Raw genomic sequence first — 18943 nt, 5'->3', positions numbered from 1 at the left:
ACATTTAAAAAACCTTCCTGTGCAAATAACCCAAGTTATCTAGAAGAAATAAAAACTGCACCGCAAACCAAACTCAGGTGTTCGACCTGTTGAGCTCGGGAAACTAACTGGTGTTTCATTTTAGTGAGTGCTTTGTTAGATTCCTTCATTTGAACCAAATGAAGTTGATTAAAGTTGATGCATTGATGTGTTTGAAGTGTTTTGTTAGTTGCGATGGATCTCCTGCTGTCTTTTTTCCTCATTATTAAAAGAGGATTTCTTTGAATTTCAAACATCCATTTCCTGTTTATCTGGTCCCGGGTCACAGGTGCAGCAGTCTAAGCAGAGAATCCCAGACCTCCCTAAACAACCACTTCCTCCAGCATATCCAGGACAATACTGAGGCATTCCCAGGCGTGCTGAGAGATATAACCTCTCTAGTGTGTCCTGGGTCTGCCCTGGAGACTCCTCCTCATGGGACAGGCCCCAAACACCTCACCCAGGATATTTTTAATTAAAACATCACAAATAAGTCGTCAGGTCTGATGGTCACATTTGTGAGATTCAACCACCATAAAGCAGAGATCACACAGGACACACTGTGTAACCCTCAGCTCAGGTGTGTTCAGGACATTTGCTTGGAAGAAGCCGTCTGTGGATAAATCCTGCTCTCCACCTCAGCTGTCAGGTTTATCCAGAGAACGGCCGTCCTGACTTCCAGCAGCCCCACAGTCCTCGTTTCTAATAAACTGGCATCACTGAAATGAACTGTCTGCCTCGCTGTTCAATAATCTGCTCTTTGCCAATTTCCCAGCAGAACCTTCCACTCATATCAGCATTTTTCTGTGATTCTCACATGAACTAAACATAAAAAGCTGAAGCCAACCTCAGAGTTCCCCGTAGTGAGGAAGAGTTTCCTCTGAGCCACAGCTGAGTTTGATGCGTCCACAAAGGAAGACTGACGGGAGGACAGACTCTGGGAGAAAGGCAGATATTAAAAGATATGAATACAAAGTACGCTGCAACAAACAGGACAGCAGATTATGAAGAGCGGTTAGACCTTCATGTGTCAGTCATTGAAATGTGATCAAAGTTACCTGTTTGACATCCTGATAGAAGAAAATCAGCTTCTTGGATCCGTTTGCAGCAAAGAATTCATGGATCAGACTGAACTGGAAGAATCAGACATTAATGACTCAAAGGTTCAACTCTGAGGAAGGATCACGTCTCTGAACTTACTCTGTCATCAGAGACGATGGCGTCTTCCACCGCCGCCTCCTCCAGGCTGCCGGCGTCGGCCAGCCTGCTCATCAGGTATTTATGTCGGGCATCCAGAGCTGCCCGCCGTTCCTCCTTCACGGCTCTCGCCTGTTTGGCTACTTCTCTCCTCGCCTCATTGGACAGCAGCATCGTCCTTTTACCAGACACCTGGAGAAACATCAGCTCAGTCTACAGACGCAGAGACCAGTGAGAGCTTGGCCCAAACATCTGCAGGTTTCTGAGGACCACGTTTGACCCTGACTGGAGGCATCGATTCTGAGAGTGACTGCCTAAACTGAGCTACTGTCCCCCCTCCACTGAGACGTTCTCCTGTGATGTGTCATGGGGGGAAGTGTTCCTCACGGTTAGACTCGTGAGAAGTTCAGTCAGTTTATTCAAACTTTAAAAAGATGCATTTTCAGTCTCTGGATTTCAGCAGAAACTAATGTGAACACAGCACTTTTTGATTGAGTATAAAAGGATGAAAGAGTCAGTGATCAGTAACATTGTTGCTGACTGATGCTGTTGTAGAGCTGTCTTTGGATCCTCACCTTCCTGGAAGCCTTCCCTGGATTGCTCATATATCATTAACTTGTTTGTGTTCAGTAGAATCAGGTGTTGTGGATGCAGGTCGTAGCTGTGTGAGGCCTGTACAGTCAGCGCTGTGTGAGCGCTGTGTAACGTTAGCTTAGACTTCTTTCTGTTGTTATCATCCTTCAGGTTAATGTTGTTTTCATTATGCATCACAGGAAGTGTGGGTGGCTGTTAGCCTCACAGCTCATGGAGAGTTGCTGCTGCTCTGCCTCCTTTTTGATGTTTCTGCTCTTTGTGGCTTTGTGTTACTTTGTGTCGTGTCTGAAACAAAGTGAGTCCATGTTACTAACTGTAGTCGGCTCTCTGTCTCGTGCACAGCTGACTGTTGTCTGAATGAAAGTATTTTTGTACTTTGTGTAATCTGTTGGGTCTTTGAGCCCTTTTTAAACAGCATATGAGCCATATGTATGTGTGTATATGAAAGGTTGTTTGTAATACATCAAATTGTTGCTTATTCTAGAGCTGCTGCTGTGCCTGATTGGTCTACTCGCTCGAAACTGAAGGTTGACTTGATTCTTTTGGTTTTTTACATTTTGTCAATAAACCAACTTCTTTATGATTTGAACGGCGTCTCTGACGTGTCACAGGCCTGTCAGCTTTCTTGGTGATTGGTATAGATTTGAGCTTCATGCTCTGGCTGTTGTTGGGTTTTCCTCTTTCATATTAAAGCTTTTGTCCTACATTTGGCTCTAAAGTCTAATTCTAATCCCAGCACTGTGTCTGGGTGTGTGATGCTTGTTTTCCTGCTCTTTCTCATGAAACAGTCACAACATTCTCAGTCCAACTTTCACTCTTTGCTGCGTTTGCTGCAGCTGCAGTGAACATGGTGCCGTTTGCCTTTAAGAAAGTTGTGCACAAAGGCTTTTTCTCTAGCAGACAGCTGTGTGGCTAAAAGTCAGATCATTTTTTACCACCTCAGTCACACTGGACTGAAACAAGAGTGAAACTAGGAAGAATCAGAGTTTGTCCAGTGACTGCACTGATTTTCTTCATATTCACAAACTGATTCTAAGTAGTTGCATCAGCTAATCACCCGGACACTGAGCGTCCAACACGCTCCCTGAAGGGAAACGATTACATCCTCCAAACAATCACAATCTGTCTCTGAATGACTGGAATTATTCTCTGATTTGTCAATAACTGGAATTTATCAATGCAGACACGTTGCCAACATGATGAAGTCAGTCTGAGTCGCATCTCTTTGGCTGACTTAACTTAAGTGGTTGCCGACTATTCTGGTTCTATTCCCATATAACAGCAGGGCTGCTGAGCACCTCTGTCACTCTGCACTTATGTTCCCAGTTCTCTTTTGTGGAGGAATTTTCCAGGAATTCCTGGGACCAGCTTTCCATGAGAGACCCAATCAGGAGCGACTGTCCTGGACACTCCCAGCATCACAGGGACTCACAAACCCGTCTACCACAGTGAGAAGACTGATGGTCACAGGCCCACATGTAGCTTTAGATCACACGTGTGCACTTCCTGTGGTCACTGCTGTAACTCTAGACTCACCGAGGGGCCAGTGGTTGGTGAGGCAGCAGCAGCTGAAGTCATGTGACTAATGGCTCTCAGCTTCTGTCCTCCTATTCGCCGGTGTCCTTCACCTGTCACACCTGGTCAAGAAAGAGTGAGAATGTTCAGAGCTTTAATGGAAAAGAATATTATTACATATAAAAGGCCTCTAACAAGTATTGTAGTGTTAATCAGGATGAAGTCCATCATGAACACTTCAGAGTGCTTCAGACAGTCGGTGTTTCATCCACAGAGCCTCCAGTCTGCATATCAAAGGATCCTGAGGAATGACAGTGAACCCCGAGTTCCCCTCATTACATTCATGTGTGTGACTGTGAGGAAAAGGTGATTGTATGAACGTGTGTGAGCGAGTGAATGAGGCTTGTATCAGAGTGGAGATAATGTCAGCGGCACAAGCTGGACGCTGCAGGTGTCACATGTGAATCTGTGCATCAGTGTCTGCACCTTTGTGGAGGTGAAGCTCAGGAGGTTTGGATTTGTTCAAAGCTCTGTCTGCTCCATCTTTCTTTCCCTCAGGCCTCTCCAGATCAGGAAGGAGGTCCTGTTCTCCTTCTCCCTCCTGGATTTCTGGATCCAGGGAAGGATCAAAGTCTCTCAGCCCAGCATCAGAGCTTCTGGCTGGGGGAGGACTGGAAGTTTCAGCTGGAGGCTGAGAGCCTGGATCTGCCATCTGAGTCACAATTCAAATATTCTCAGTAATCTCAAAAAGCAACAGAAAGGTGCCATTTTCATGAGCAGTGGGTTATCCAGCAGTTTGATTCATGTCAGCAGCATTTAGTTTGTAACTGCTGACTCACCTCTGGCTGTGTCCTGCTCTCAGGGTCACAGTGGACACTGTACCTTTGACCGAAGCTGCAAAGACAGTCAGCAGGGGTCTGGATGCATTCAGCACCACGTCCTTGTTGGGCAGACACCTTCAGTGACAGGACAGTTTATTATGCTGGTAACGTTAATAAGTCTGTTCACCTGTAGAGCTCATTTAAACACATCACCTGTAGTGAGTTGATATTTTTGAACATTTAATTTGTTCGATTATTGTCGAGTCGATAAAACTGTCAAACGCACAGCTGCTTCCAGCATGGCCGGAGGAGAGGTGGCCGAGCAGACGCACAACACACACAGCTCACAGGTTTGCATTTCTAGATATTGCAGATGTTGCAGAAATTGAGAGTAAAGAACTCAGAGATCCAGCGCTGTCTCCTGCCCCTTATTTATACACCACAACACAACGACAGGCGTAACTCACACAAACGGGTAACATGAGGCTCAGATGCTTTGGACGTGTTCACATATACTGGACACAGAATGATGAAGATGGAGCTGCAGGAAGGAGGAAAAGAGGAAAAACACAGAAAAGATTCACAGATGTGGTGAAAAAGGACACGACAGCTTCTGTTTGTTAGTTTGGTTTTTCTTTATTTGGTAAAGATTCAGAAATAAAGAGAAGATCACATGTTTGAATATTATATTAACGTTCTGTAATTACAACAAGTTGTAAAATCATTCCAGAGTGAGACAGAGACTGTGCAGAGACTGTAGAAGGACAGAGCAGCAGCAGAGCAGTCCAGATACACTGATGATCCTCTGTCAGATCCAGAGGGACACACAGGGCTGATGCTGGACTCTACATTGTGTCTGACAGTGGAGCTGTTCTCAGAGCAGTTCACTCTGCAGCACTGACAGTCATCTGCACTTCATTCCTCTGTCAGTCACTGCTGGATGAAGCTCTCCTCTCCACCTCCCAGTAACATGGCCCAGTCAGAGCGTCTCTACACACAAGCTGCTGCTGCTTCAACCTCTCTGGATCATCAGGACACAGCTGCTCCTCTCTCAGCACACACACCGTCCTGTTTACCATCGTGGCCTCCACCTGCAGAGAGAAGGAGGAAGAGCAGAGGAGATAAACGAGTGTTTCCAGAGACTCTTCATCAGCTGTCAGTCAGTGATGCAGCACATCCAGTATAAAGAGCAGCAGGGACGTCAGTGCTGGGACTGTACTAGGACTCATTGTTGCTTCACTTTTTCTAATCTTTGGATTTTTATTGAAGTTGCTGAAAATGTTTTTCCCTCCTAGTTTGAGTTTGGACTTTCATTCATTAGAAGAACCTTGGTGTGTCCACTCTGAGCTCTGTAGGAACCCCAACAACAAGCCCAACAATCCAGATGGACGGTTCCAGCTGTTAACTGGAGGAATTCCATCCAAACATCTGCTCTCACTAAATTCTTCCTCACCTACAGACTGTGTTCTTCACTGCTTTAAACTTGGAAATCAATGCAGTCATTGGTCTGCGTGCTGCTTTGTTCAGAAAGCTGATTGGCTGTTGACAGTGTTTGATCAGAGCGTGTCAGCCGTTACTATGGTGACCATAAAGGTGAGAAACAGGAAGTGTTTGTGTCCAATCCTGAAGCCTGTCACCGTTCTCCTCTCACAGCTTCACTGAGAAGCTGCAGCTTTACAGGAAACACTGGATCTTTGTTTCATACTGACTGTGTTTAGTACAATACTGCTGACAGCACCACCCACTCACTCCATCACTCTACTTACACCAGAGTCTCCAGTCTGTAGTCTGGACTCTGCTGAAGATCAGACAGCTGCTTCACATCTGGATCCTTCAGGTAGTTGTATCTCAGGTCCAGCACTCTCAGATGGGAGGGGTTGGACTTCAGTGCTGCTGCCAGATAATCACAGCTGATCTTTGACAAACCACAGCCCCACAATCTGTATAAAGAATGAAAGATGTAAGTTTATTAGACAAAGTGCTTGAAATCATTCAGTGTTTCATCATCTGTTCAGAGCTGAAGAAGGTTCAGAATGTAGAAGTTTAGAAAATGGAAACTCCAAACAGCTGAAGCCAACAGGAAGCAGCTTCAAACAGGAAACTGTGCAGAGTTTCAGACTATATGTCCTGATGCAGCCAGTTGGATTTTGGAGATTTGAATCTCTGTTCTGTGACTAAGTCCTTGAATCATTTCTTCCAGTTGGTCCAACAAGACAGACTAAGTATTGGACATGTGTTGTGGCTCCATCAGGGGAGCTTCTAAATGTGATGTGATGGCCCCTCTGGGTCTGTCAGGTCACAGCACTGAAGAGAGCTCAAACTGGGCACACAGCTGTTCCAGTCTGGACCAAAGACTCTATACTGGGACTGAGGGACTGCTTTGACTGCACCCACTGGGACTTTTGAAAGGCTCATGTTCTCACTTAGATCATCGATTTCTACTGACATTTCTTTCTGGGAAAAATGGGGATTACTTTGCAAACAGGAAGTATTTTCCCCAATAAGCAGCCCTGGATTAGTAAATCACTCCAACATGTTCTCAGGCAGAAGAAGCTGTCTTGTTATGAGGGAGAGAAGAAAAAGATTGAGGCACAGAAACCTGTTGAAAGAGAGATAAAGCAGCTAAAATCAGGTGTAAAAGTAAAGCAGAGGATGAGCTGAATAAAGGACACTCAAGGCTGGCTTGGAAAGGAATGAAGTCCATGGTGGGGATGCAGAACAAGGAGCAAAGATGAATGTGATGCTGAATCAGCAGAAGACTTGGACTCATTTGATTCCAGCTTTGATATCATTGATTTCAATGAAGAGCTTTGTGATTGTAGCAAAGGGCTGGTAGCTCTGAGAGTCCCACTGATGAGGTGTTTGTGTGGAAATCTCTTAGTGGGACCAAAGAGAGAAAAAGCCCTGGTCCTGATGCTGTGGGAGGGAAATGATTGAAGTGTGCTGTGAGGAACTGACTGGGAGATTTTCACACATTTTCCAGTCCTCCTTGGAACAACAGGAAGTTCCCAGCATATGGAAACAAAGGTTAAGTGTCCTATGGCACTCAGTGATGATGGTGCTGTGGCCCCACCACCTCCACCTCTTTGTAAAGGAACTAACTGTAATCTGAAGCTTCAAATGGAACTAAGACTTCCTCCACTAGGTGGCAGTGTCTGATGAGAAAGTGTTAGTGGAGCTGGCCTGGAGTCAGAAACAGGAGGATGCAGGATTTGGGCTGAAATGGGCAAAAGTGGTTAGCACTAGTGCCTTAGAGCAAGAAGGTTGTAGGTTGAAGCTTGTTGGTCAGCTGGGCCTTTCTGTGGAGGTTGGATGTTCTCCCACAGTCCAATGAAATGCTGCTTAGGTTCATTGGTGCTTCTACATTGGCTGTAGGTGTGGATGTGAGGGAGTGCTTCTCTGTCGCTCTCTGTTGGCCCTGTGATGGACTGCTCACCTGTGCAGGTGGACCACGCCTCTTGCCCTATGACAGCTAGGGCACAGGCTGCAGCCCTGTGAGCCTAAGCTGAATAAACAGTTAGCAAAAATGATCCATAGATGGCCTGAAATCCCCCAGTTAGCAGTTTGGTAGATAGCTATGACATGCTAATCCCATCCAGCAGCTGTATTCTACCTGTAAGCTGATCCCTGCTGAGCCAAAGCACTTTTTCATATACAAATTACAACCTTTAATAGAAACCTATTGGTCAGCATCTTATTAGCCTGCTGTTAGCTTCATTCCACAGAAAACTGAGAGAAACTAACAGAGTTGATAAAGAATAAAGAGAAATGTGCTGATTTAAAGCCTTTGAAGTGCTTCAGATGATCTCTGTCCACTTCTGTCCACTCATTCATTCATGTAAGCTTTCTAATGCAGCTTTGATCTTCACAGTCTGCTTGATGAAACTCATTCTAAGCCTGAATGTCAGAGTGTTCCTCCTTCTCTTTCCCATCATTCATGCTGGCAGTGGAGGAGATTTGGATGTTGGACTGTGTTTTGGATGATGTGTGTATGTTTGTGTTGGACTGCTGTCTGTAAAGCAAACGCACATTTTGCTTTGGATTTCAGTGTCAGACAGACTTTAAGGTGCAATGAAGAGTTTGAGAGTTTCACAGTGAATTTTCCAGTGGAGGATTTTTCTTCTTCTTTGAAGGTTTGAAATGTGAACATTGTTCTGCTGCAGTCAATGGACTAAACCAGAGAAGAAGAAAACAGACTTTACCATGAAGATCCTCAGTGTGGATCAGTATAATATCAGCCTGATGTCTGCAGTTTAGTGTCAGCACAACTTTCACATCATATTCATCTCAGCACAACTAAAACATGCTGACTGACCTCAGAGTTTCAAGTTTACATCCTGGACTCTCCAGGAAACCACACAGATGCTTCACTCCTGGATCCTTCAGGTTGTAGTTGAAGCTCAGGTCCAGCTCTCTCAGATGGGAGGGGTTGGACTTCAGTGCTGCTGCCAGATAATCACAGCTGATCTCTGACAAACCACAGCCCATCAATCTATATAAAGAATGAAAGATGTAAGTTTATTAGACAAAGTGCTTGAAATCATTCAGTGTTTCATCATCTGTTCAGAGCTGAAGAAGGTTCAGAATGTAGAAGTTTAGAAAATGGAAACTCCAAACAGCTGAAGCCAACAGGAAGCAGCTTCAAACAAACACAACAAGAGAAAAAACTCTGAATGTTTCACATTAAAGTTGTACATTTCTCATAAAAACAGGACAAAGACTTGAAAAAGTCGTGTTTTTCCTTCCAGGAACCACATGGCTTCACTTTTAAAGGTGAAGTGTGACAGAAATGGACATATTTGAAGTCCAACACCTTTTTCCAGTCACATTATTAAAGCAGACAAACTACAAGCTCATTTTCATTCCAACAAGTCATCTTCTGACCTGGACTAACAACACTGGTCTCTATGTGCAGCTGGCTGTGAGACCAGTGCTCAGGGAGCGTCTACAAAGTGCAACACTGAAAGAACATCACACACTCATTTGCTTCCAGCACTTTCACACAAACATCTACTGTCATTATTGTCACCAAACTCTGTGGATCCTTTATTGCAAATTCAAATGGGATCAAATGGTCAGACAAAAGAGGGTTATGAGGAAATATGATGAAATGTTGTGTATTAGCAGCAAGTTATTGAATCATTTTCCTCAGAAACCAAACAAAATGATTGACAAACATGTTTTTACAAACTCAGTGTTGGACTTGGATCAGCAGGATAAGCTGATGTTTAAAGGCATTTGAGTCTCGCTGTATGAGAGTCCAGTTCTTACTCAATATTTATGGATGATGTTCTTTCAGTGTTGCACTTTGTAGACGCTCCCTGAGCCTCACAGCCAGCTGCACATGGACCAGCTGACATTACCCAGCATTAGAGGCGGCTGTAAAAAATTCATGTTCCCATTTAAATGGTTTTAATTTGAATAAAACGATGTTGATTCATTCAATCCTGAATCGATGTTTAATATAAATGTATTTTGCCAGAATCTCAGGTTAAAGCTCACAAACTATTTCAACAAGCAGCAAACAGATAAAACAGTAAATGAGAGCAGCTAAACACACAAAGATGGAAACACAGAGCGTGGATCGTTCACTCGACGGCACGTACACGGACACGCCGTCGGGGCTGAAAGTGGACAGCTCACAGATCCTGAAGCTGCAGGTTTCATCTGTCTCCAACCAAAACTGAGTGAAGCAGCAGCAAAAGAAGATCCAAACTCTGCTTCACGTTTGATCAATATGCTCATGAATTCTCTCTGACTTTGGCTGTTCCTGCCTGCACAGCTCTCTCTCTCTCAGTGTACTCCAAGAACAGCTTCAAACATCTGTTTCTGCATCATTCACTGTTTATTAGCCACCAGTCTGCTGTTGTGTTCAGTGCTGTCGGCCTCTGACAGTAAAGCCTCATTTCTGCTGTTCCATGGAAACTTTTTAAAATGATGACAGATTACAAACTCTCAGCTGTGTCTGTAATCAAACCTCTGTAACTTTGCTTCACTTCAGCAGCATCAGCTCATGTTCACATGTTGCTTCATGGTTTGCTTCAGTTTTTGATCGACTGCAGAATATTTTGAAGGTTATCTGCTATAAAAAGCCAGAAGAGGAAAATCTGCTTCATGTGTTTCTGTTTGATCCTCAGTGACTTTGACACAAAGGCCTCTGCTGTGATGATCACACCTCTGATCAAGTCTCACAGTGTCACAACTGATAAATGATCAGAGTTAGAATATTTCTGACTGTCTGCTGTGTGCCGTGACCTTTGACCTGCTAAAGACAGTCAGCTGTGGATTATTCATTGTTGTGTCTGATACTTAGAACTGTGAGGAAGAAGCTACACAGTTAATCAGGGTCCCCTCTCTCTGAATCAGGAAAGGTGGGCAGGCCGCGTGTGGGCCGCGGGCCATACGTTGAGTATCACTGTTTGAAATGTGAACATTGTTCTGCTGCAGTCAATGGACTAAACCAGAGAAGAAGAAAACAGACTTTACCATGAAGATCCTCAGTGTGGATCAGTATAATATCAGCCTGATGTCTGCAGTTTAGTGTCAGCACAACTTTCACATCATATTCATCTCAGCACAACTAAAACATGCTGACTGACCTCAGAGTTTCAAGTTTACATCCTGGACTCTCCAGGAAACCACACAGATGCTTCACTCCTGGATCCTGCAGCTTGTTGTTGTTGGTCGAAAACCAGGAGTAGTCATTACTCAGGTCCAGCTCTCTCAGATGGGAGGGGTTGGACTTCAGTGCTGCTGCCAGATAATCACAGCTGATCTCTGACAAACCACAGCGCTCCAATCTGTATAAAGAATGAAAGATGTAAGTTTATTAGACAAAGTGCTTGAAATCATTCAGTGTTTCATCATCTGTTCAGAGATGAAGAAGGTTCAGAATGTAGAAGTTTAGAAAATGGAAACTCCAAACAGCTGAAGCCAACAGGAAGCAGCTTCAAACAAACACAACAAGAGAAAAAACTCTGAATGTTTCACATTAAAGTCGTACATTTCTCATAAAAACAGGACAAAGACTTGAAAAAGTCGTGTTTTTCCTTCCAGGAACCACATGGCTTCACTTTTAAAGGTGAAGTGTGACAGAAATGGACATATTTGAAGTCCAACACCTTTTTCCAGTCACATTATTAAAGCAGACAAACTACAAGCTCATTTTCATTCCAACAAGTCATCTTCTGACCTGGACTAACAACACTGGTCTCTATGTGCAGCTGGCTGTGAGACCAGTGCTCAGGGAGCGTCTACAAAGTGCAACACTGAAAGAACATCACACACTCATTTGCTTCCAGCACTTTCACACAAACATCTACTGTCATTATTGTCACCAAACTCTGTGGATCCTTTATTGCAAATTCAAATGGGATCAAATGGTCAGACAAAAGAGGGTTATGAGGAAATATGATGAAATGTTGTGTATTAGCAGCAACTTATTGAATCTTTTTCCTCAGAAACCAAACAAAATGATTGACAAACATGTTTTTACAAACTCAGTGTTGGACTTGGATCAGCAGGATAAGCTGATGTTTAAAGGCATTTGAGTCTCGCTGTATGAGAGTCCAGTTCTTACTCAATATTTATGGATGATGTTCTTTCAGTGTTGCACTTTGTAGACGCTCCCTGAGCCTCACAGCCAGCTGCACATGGACCAGCTGACATTACCCAGCATTAGAGGCGGCTGTAAAAAATTCATGTTCCCATTTAAATGGTTTTAATTTGAATAAAACGATGTTGATTCATTCAATCCTGAATCGATGTTTAATATAAATGTATTTTGCCAGAATCTCAGGTTAAAGCTCACAAACTATTTCAACAAGCAGCAAACAGCTAAAACAGTAAATGAGAGCAGCTAAACACACAAAGATGGAAACACAGAGCGTGGATCGTTCACTCGACGGCACGTACACGGACACGCCGTCGGGGCTGAAAGTGGACAGCTCACAGATCCTGAAGCTGCAGGTTTCATCTGTCTCCAACCAAAACTGAGTGAAGCAGCAGCAAAAGAAGATCCAAACTCTGCTTCACGTTTGATCAATATGCTCATGAATTCTCTCTGACTTTGGCTGTTCCTGCCTGCACAGCTCTCTCTCTCTCAGTGTACTCCAAGAACAGCTTCAAACATCTGTTTCTGCATCATTCACTGTTTATTAGCCACCAGTCTGCTGTTGTGTTCAGTGCTGTCGGCCTCTGACAGTAAAGCCTCATTTCTGCTGTTCCATGGAAACTTTTTAAAATGATGACAGATTACAAACTCTCAGCTGTGTCTGTAATCAAACCTCTGTAACTTTGCTTCACTTCAGCAGCATCAGCTCATGTTCACATGTTGCTTCATGGTTTGCTTCAGTTTTTGATCGACTGCAGAATATTTTGAAGGTTATCTGCTATAAAAAGCCAGAAGAGGAAAATCTGCTTCATGTGTTTCTGTTTGATCCTCAGTGACTTTGACACAAAGGCCTCTGCTGTGATGATCACACCTCTGATCAAGTCTCACAGTGTCACAACTGATAAATGATCAGAGTTAGAATATTTCTGACTGTCTGCTGTGTGCCGTGACCTTTGACCTGCTAAAGACAGTCAGCTGTGGATTATTCATTGTTGTGTCTGATACTTAGAACTGTGAGGAAGAAGCTACACAGTTAATCAGGGTCCCCTCTCTCTGAATCAGGAAAGGTGGGCAGGCCGCGTGTGGGCCGCGGGCCATACGTTGAGTATCACTGTTTGAAATGTGAACATTGTTCTGCTGCAGTCAATGGACTAAACCAGAGAAGAATAAAACAGACTTTACCATAAAGATCCTCAGTGTGGATCAGTATAATATCAGCCTGATGTCTGCAGTTTAGTGTCAGCACAACTTTCACATCATATTCATCTCAGCACAACTAAAACATGCTGACTGACCTCAGAGTTTCAAATCGACATCGTGGATTCTCCAGCAAATCACACAGATGCTTCACTCCTGGATCCTGCAGGTTGCTGTAGGTTCCACTCAGGTCCACCTCTGTGGGATACGAGGGGTTGGACTTCAGTGCTGCTGCCAGATAATCACAGCTGATCTCTGACAAACCACAGCGCTCCAATCTGTATAAAGAATGAAAAATGTAAGTTTATTAGACAAAGTGCTTGAAATCATTCAGTGTTTCATCATCTGTTCAGAGCTGAAGAAGGTTCAGAATGTAGAAGTTTAGAAAATGGAAACTCCAAACAGCTGAAGCCAACAGGAAGCAGCTTCAAACAAACACAACAAGAGAAAAAACTCTGAATGTTTCACATTAAAGTCGTACATTTCTCATAAAAACAGGACAAAGACTTGAAAAAGTCGTGTTTTTCCTTCCAGGAACCACATGGCTTCACTTTTAAAGGTGAAGTGTGACAGAAATGGACATATTGAAATCAATGATATCAAAGCTGGAATCAAATGAGTCCAAGTCTTCTGCTGATTCAGCATCACATTCATCTTTGCTCCTTGTTCTGCATCCCCACCATAAATATAAAGAGGCAAAACTCACATTTTCCAAAATCCTCTTTAAGCTTCGACAATAAAGGAAGATAGTTTTATACAAGTCTTTGTGGTTTTCTTGTCACCCAGATGCCCGAGTACTTAAACTTGTTATAGCTGGGTTTAAAAGGGGCTAAAATACACAAAACTCCCCAGTTGTCGTACAGATAGACTTTGCCTCGCTCTTCCCAAAATTCACTTTATATCCAGAAATTGTCCCAAATTCCTTAAGTATGCATTAAGGTGACCTTGAGGCTCTTAAAGGCGCCTATAAATAAAATGTATTATTATTATTATTGTAAGTCTATCCAAAAGTTTACAGAGGCTGTTCGATGGGTTGGAAATAAATAAAATCATGTCGTCGGCATAAAGAGAGACTTCATGTTCGATACCCCCTCGATGTTTTCCCTCAACACCAACACATTGTCTCAGAGCAACAGCTAGCGGTTCAATGGCAAAAAGGAGACAGAGGGCATCCCTGTCCTGGGGGGCAGATTATTGTTAGTCTGGACGGCTGTTAGAGGGGAGCAATACAATACTTTTATCCAAGATACAAAATTAAAGCCACATTTTTTAAGCGTATAAAAAAAAATCCCATCTCACCCGATCCAACGCCTTTTCTGCGTCAAGCCAAATTACAGTTTCCAATGTATCACCTTTAACATGGGTATAAATGATATTTAATAGAGCTCTAATGTTCAAAAAAGAGTGCCTAATAAAGCCCGTCTGGTGAAATAATGGAGGACAAATACTTGTGTAAGCGACGGGCCAACACTTGAGCCAGGATCTTGGTGTCTGTGTTGAACAAAGATATTAAACGACATGAACGACAATCTAAATGGTCTTTTTCCTGTTTTACAATTAAACACATCACTGCTTGATGCATTGTTGGAGGCAACGACTGTGAGAGGAAGGATTCTTCAAAAGTTGATTTTAACAGTGAATTCAGTCGGTCAGAAAACTTTATGAAAAAATCAGATGGATACCCGTCGGGGCAGCAGATTTTCCAGACTGCATGCTCCGTACGGCCGTTTCAATTTCAACATTAGAGACAGGTTCCTCCAGACTAGCGATCGCATCTTCTCCCAAGGAGGGAATATCAAACACCTTATTGAAATCATTGTAGAGCTCAAGGATAGTTGGTTAGCTGTTCTTAGTTGTAGCTGGTGAGCTGATAACTCGCCTGTTTTTCCTCCATGTTCATAAGCGTAGCTGCAACTTTGACTAAGCTTGTTTTGTAGATATGAGATTGTATTCAGTTTGTCATTGTAACCGCTGTGTATATAATACAGGCTCAGGAGAGTGGCTGCACACAGCATGTAGTTTAGTGTCACGGTCACAGTGGCTGACCGTATGGAGAGTGTGTGGAGGACTCAGGCGCAGACACTGGCGCAGACATGAAACTGAGTTTTGAACGAAAAGCGTGCCTTTATTTCGGCTGAAGACATCAAACAAGGCAGAATCACAGTGAAGAGAACTAAACTGGGGAACTAATACTATAATAAATCATGAAGACACGGAAAGCTATGGCTAAGAATACAAAAGACTGGGCATGAAAATATGGAGGGTGGGAACACAGATGACGCGACACAGAGACTAAATACACATGAGGGATGATCAAGTTCCAAAGATTAAAACTGTCAAACCTGCAGGGGGGATTGGCTGTTCCAAACCTGAAAAATTATTTCTGGGCAGCTCAGATGAGACCCCTGACTGTATGGGTGCGGGATTTGTCTGAAACTCAGTGGCTAAACATTGAGAAGACAATGTGCGAAAGATCATTGGTATCCCTGCTTTTTTCTAACATTTCAATTAAAAATGTGCATATGGGGGAACGGACGAGGGTCACACTAAAGATTTGGCGTAGAATCAAACAATCATTTGGTCTTCCAAAAGAAATTTCAATGTTATCAAGCCTCTCCTCCCTGCAGGGTTTTTCTCCTATTGTGGAAGACTCTGGCTTCAGAGCATGGTCACATAGCGGGCTTCATAAACTTTGTCATGTTGTGAGGAATGGGCACCTGAGCTCATTTGAACAGTTGAGGTCAGTTTCGGCTTCCTTCTTCTGACTTTTTTAGATTTCTGCAGCTAAGAAGCTTTTTGACAAAACATAAAGAATGGAGGCAAGTTTTGGAGCCCTCACCCATTGAGGAAATATTTCTAAAAATATTTCAAAGTAATTCCTCCCCAAAATTAATCACTCATTTTTATAACGCATTTATGAGTTTCAATACAAATGCAACTTTGGATATTAAGGCAAGGTGGGAAGCTGAGACTGCCACTCAAATCTCAGAGGACACCTGGGAAGAGGTGTTCGGTGAAGCCCATCTGGTGACTAATTCTGGGCTGTGGAGAGAATTTAAATGGAAGGTGGTCATGAGATATTTTAGAACCCCAGAGATAATTGCCAAAATGAAGCCTACAAATCCTGACACCTGCTGGCGAAATTGTGGTACTTCTTTAGGAACCCACTCACATATATTCTGGTCATGCCCAAAAATCTGCTCACTTTGGAATGACATATTTAAAGTTCTCAGTACAGTTTTCCAACAACCATTAACAAAAGACCAACAGTTAGCCATTTTAGGAGTCTTACCAAAGGGTTTTGCGAGAAACAAGAAAAAGTATCTCTTAAGAATCTTACAGCAGCACTAAAGTGTATCACTATTAAATGGCTGAATCTTGACCCACCTTCATATAATATCTGGATTGATAAAGCAAGAGAAATTTACCAGATGGAGGAAACAACATCTGCTCTGCGGATTCAGAGAGAATTGTTTACTGAGCGTTGGCGACCCATACATGCTTTACTGTTTCAATAATTTAGCATAGGTCTGTTTCGTTTTGTCCATTTACGGCTAAGTTTGTCACAAGTTATTTAATATTACATAAAGTTTTTGTTTTTATTTTCTTTTTCTTTTTGTTGTTGTCTGTTTGTTTGTTTGCTTGCTTGGGTTGTGTTTTGTGCTTCCTAATTGCAGTTCTTATTTTAATCTACATTTCTGCATTGCAGTTCCTGTAACTGTCCTACTTGTGAACATTGACAAGCACAAGTTGCAATGTTGTAAATTATAATAAAAATTGAGTTAAAAAAAAAGAAGAACATTAAAGTCGTACATTTCTCATAAAAACAGGACAAAGACTTGAAAAAGTCGTGTTTTTCCTTCCAGGAACCACATGGCTTCACTTTTAAAGGTGAAGTGTGACAGAAATGGACATATTTGAAGTCCAACGCCTTTTTCCAGTCACATTATTAAAGCAGACAAACTACAAGCTCATTTTCATTCCAACAAGTCATCTTCTGACCTGGACTAACAACACTGGTCTCTATGTGCAGCTGGCTGTGAGACCAGTGCTCAGGGAGCGTCTACAAAGTGCAACACTGAAAGAACATCACACACTCATTTGCTTCCAGCACTTTCACACAAACATCTACTGTCATTATTGTCACCAAACTCTGTGGATCCTTTATTGCAAATTCAAATGGGATCAAATGGTCAGACAAAAGAGGGTTATGAGGAAATATGATGAAATGTTGTGTATTAGCAGCAACTTATTGAATCTTTTTCCTCAGAAACCAAACAAAATGATTGACAAACATGTTTTTACAAACTCAGTGTTGGACTTGGATCAGCAGGATAAGCTGATGTTTAAAGGCATTTGAGTCTCGCTGTATGAGAGTCCAGTTCTTACTCAATATTAATCAAAGCTCTGTAACTTTGCTTCACTTCAGCAGCATCAGCTCATGTTCACATGTTGATTCATGGTTTTCATGGTTGATTCACCTCATTTTTTAAAAAATGACCTCTGACAAGAAAGTCTCATTTCTGCTGCTCAACACTGAAGAAATGTAAACTTTCAAAACGATGACAAATTGGAAAACACAGAGCTGTGTCTCTTTTTTTGTGTGTGTCCCGTTTGGATCTTTAGCCATCAGAATTGTTGTCTTAACGCCAAGAAAGATGCCAAGCGGATTTATTTTACCAAGTGGATCATCATGGCCTTTCCATATTGGTCCATTTGATTGACCTTTATTATAATTATGAATTTATTTTATTTTCGGTTGCTACAAACGGGACAGACATGACTGGGGGACAGGACAGGGAGAGAGAATGAAAGAAAGAGAGGGAGAGAAAGAAAACCAAAGGGGAGAAGAGACGGTGAGAAAGGGGGGAAGAAAAAAAGAAAAACAAACAAAACACCTGGATCACCTGTATGGAGAAAAAAAACAGAAGAGAAAGCAAACAACATAATAAAAACAGCACCATCACAATAAACTAGCTAGTAGTAGATAACAGTAGATACTAAATAATAAACGATATTGTGCAGCACGCAAGATAGACAGCGCACAATGTGCTTAGAGGCAGCAGCCATAAAGGTGTAGTCCGCGTCTGTGAACACCCGTGTGTACACCTGTGTGCACACCTGTGTGGATCAGCATGCTTGTATTCCAAAGGTTTCTCCATGTAACGATCTGCTAGGGAGTGTGGGGAGCCATAGCCCCGTCCACCAGGGTATGAAGCAGGTATGGAGGAGATCCAGGCCCCAGATATCCAGAGGCCCCAGAGTACAAGGACCCGAGGAGGACCACCAAAAGGGGGGGAATCGCCAATCGGCCACCAGGAGTGAGCCGGTACATACATGAGCGCCCAGCCCCAGACGACAAGGACCACCAACACACCAACGTCTGAGGGCATCAGCCACCGGCAGGGAGTGTGGTGAGGGGAGATAGGCCTCCGTACTTTGGAGGGCCTGAGATGTACCCAGAGAGGTGGAGTCTAAGACCCAACCTGACACATAGACACAGACGAACAGGCGCACGCGGACACCAACGTGCATTCCCACCCCATATGCACAACCAAATACTCGGCACTCACCCAACGTGTAGACAGACACAAATATAAACTGCACAGACCATCGCACTCCCCAAACATACTCTATATCCCAAGTCCAGGTACCCCCGCCCTCAGAGGGGCAAGCCGCACCTAAACCCAGGAGATGTAACCCTTCTCTCTGGGGCGGAGGCAAGCGGACCACCTCTTTGATTAGAGCTGTGTCTCTAGTCAAAGCAGAGATGGAACGATGCCACTTTTTATGTCCGATATCGATATGAATCCAATATAGTCGATTTTATAATCAAACGTTTTTTTAATATCTTGCTGCATTTTGTATAAGTTCATACTCAAGTTTAAAAAATCTAAACACTAAAGCTGTTCAGTTATACCTGTCTGCAAAAACACACTGCAGCCAAAACATTAGACAATACTGATCTTTGTATTTTGATGCGGACGTC

The 18943-nt window shown here is 43.1% G+C and overlaps 2 protein-coding genes across 2 annotated transcripts in view; both read right to left on the bottom strand.

Annotated features, from left to right (window-relative positions):
- LOC147302861 (NACHT, LRR and PYD domains-containing protein 12-like) overlaps positions 1 to 18943 on the bottom strand; it is a 78682-nt gene that overhangs the window by 38673 nt on the left and 21066 nt on the right. Inside the window, exons 4-7 of the mRNA XM_086284406.1 lie at positions 13053 to 13232; positions 10745 to 10945; positions 8461 to 8637; positions 5912 to 6085 (exon numbers count right to left, since the gene is read on the bottom strand). Coding sequence (XP_086140532.1) covers positions 5912 to 6085; positions 8461 to 8637; positions 10745 to 10945; positions 13053 to 13232 — 732 coding nt within the window. The remainder of the gene's footprint in view (positions 1 to 5911; positions 6086 to 8460; positions 8638 to 10744; positions 10946 to 13052; positions 13233 to 18943) is intronic.
- On the bottom strand, positions 812 to 4036 carry LOC147302862 (dynein axonemal heavy chain 5-like). The gene is made up of 5 exons (XM_086284508.1): positions 3811 to 4036; positions 3346 to 3446; positions 1219 to 1407; positions 1077 to 1151; positions 812 to 955 (listed from the first exon to the last, which is right to left on the bottom strand). Exons 1-5 carry the CDS (start codon positions 4034 to 4036, stop codon positions 812 to 814), a joined length of 735 nt encoding a protein of 244 aa, XP_086140634.1.

The sequence above is a fragment of the Aulonocara sp. 'chitande type north' Nkhata Bay genome, linkage group LG23 (assembly GCF_057382095.1).
Source record: "Aulonocara sp. 'chitande type north' Nkhata Bay isolate Kocher_YH1m ecotype deep benthic linkage group LG23, A_spYH_male_GT1.1, whole genome shotgun sequence".
NCBI classification, from domain to species: domain Eukaryota; kingdom Metazoa; phylum Chordata; class Actinopteri; order Cichliformes; family Cichlidae; genus Aulonocara; species Aulonocara sp. 'chitande type north' Nkhata Bay.
This window is presented reverse-complemented; position numbering and strand designations above follow the sequence as displayed.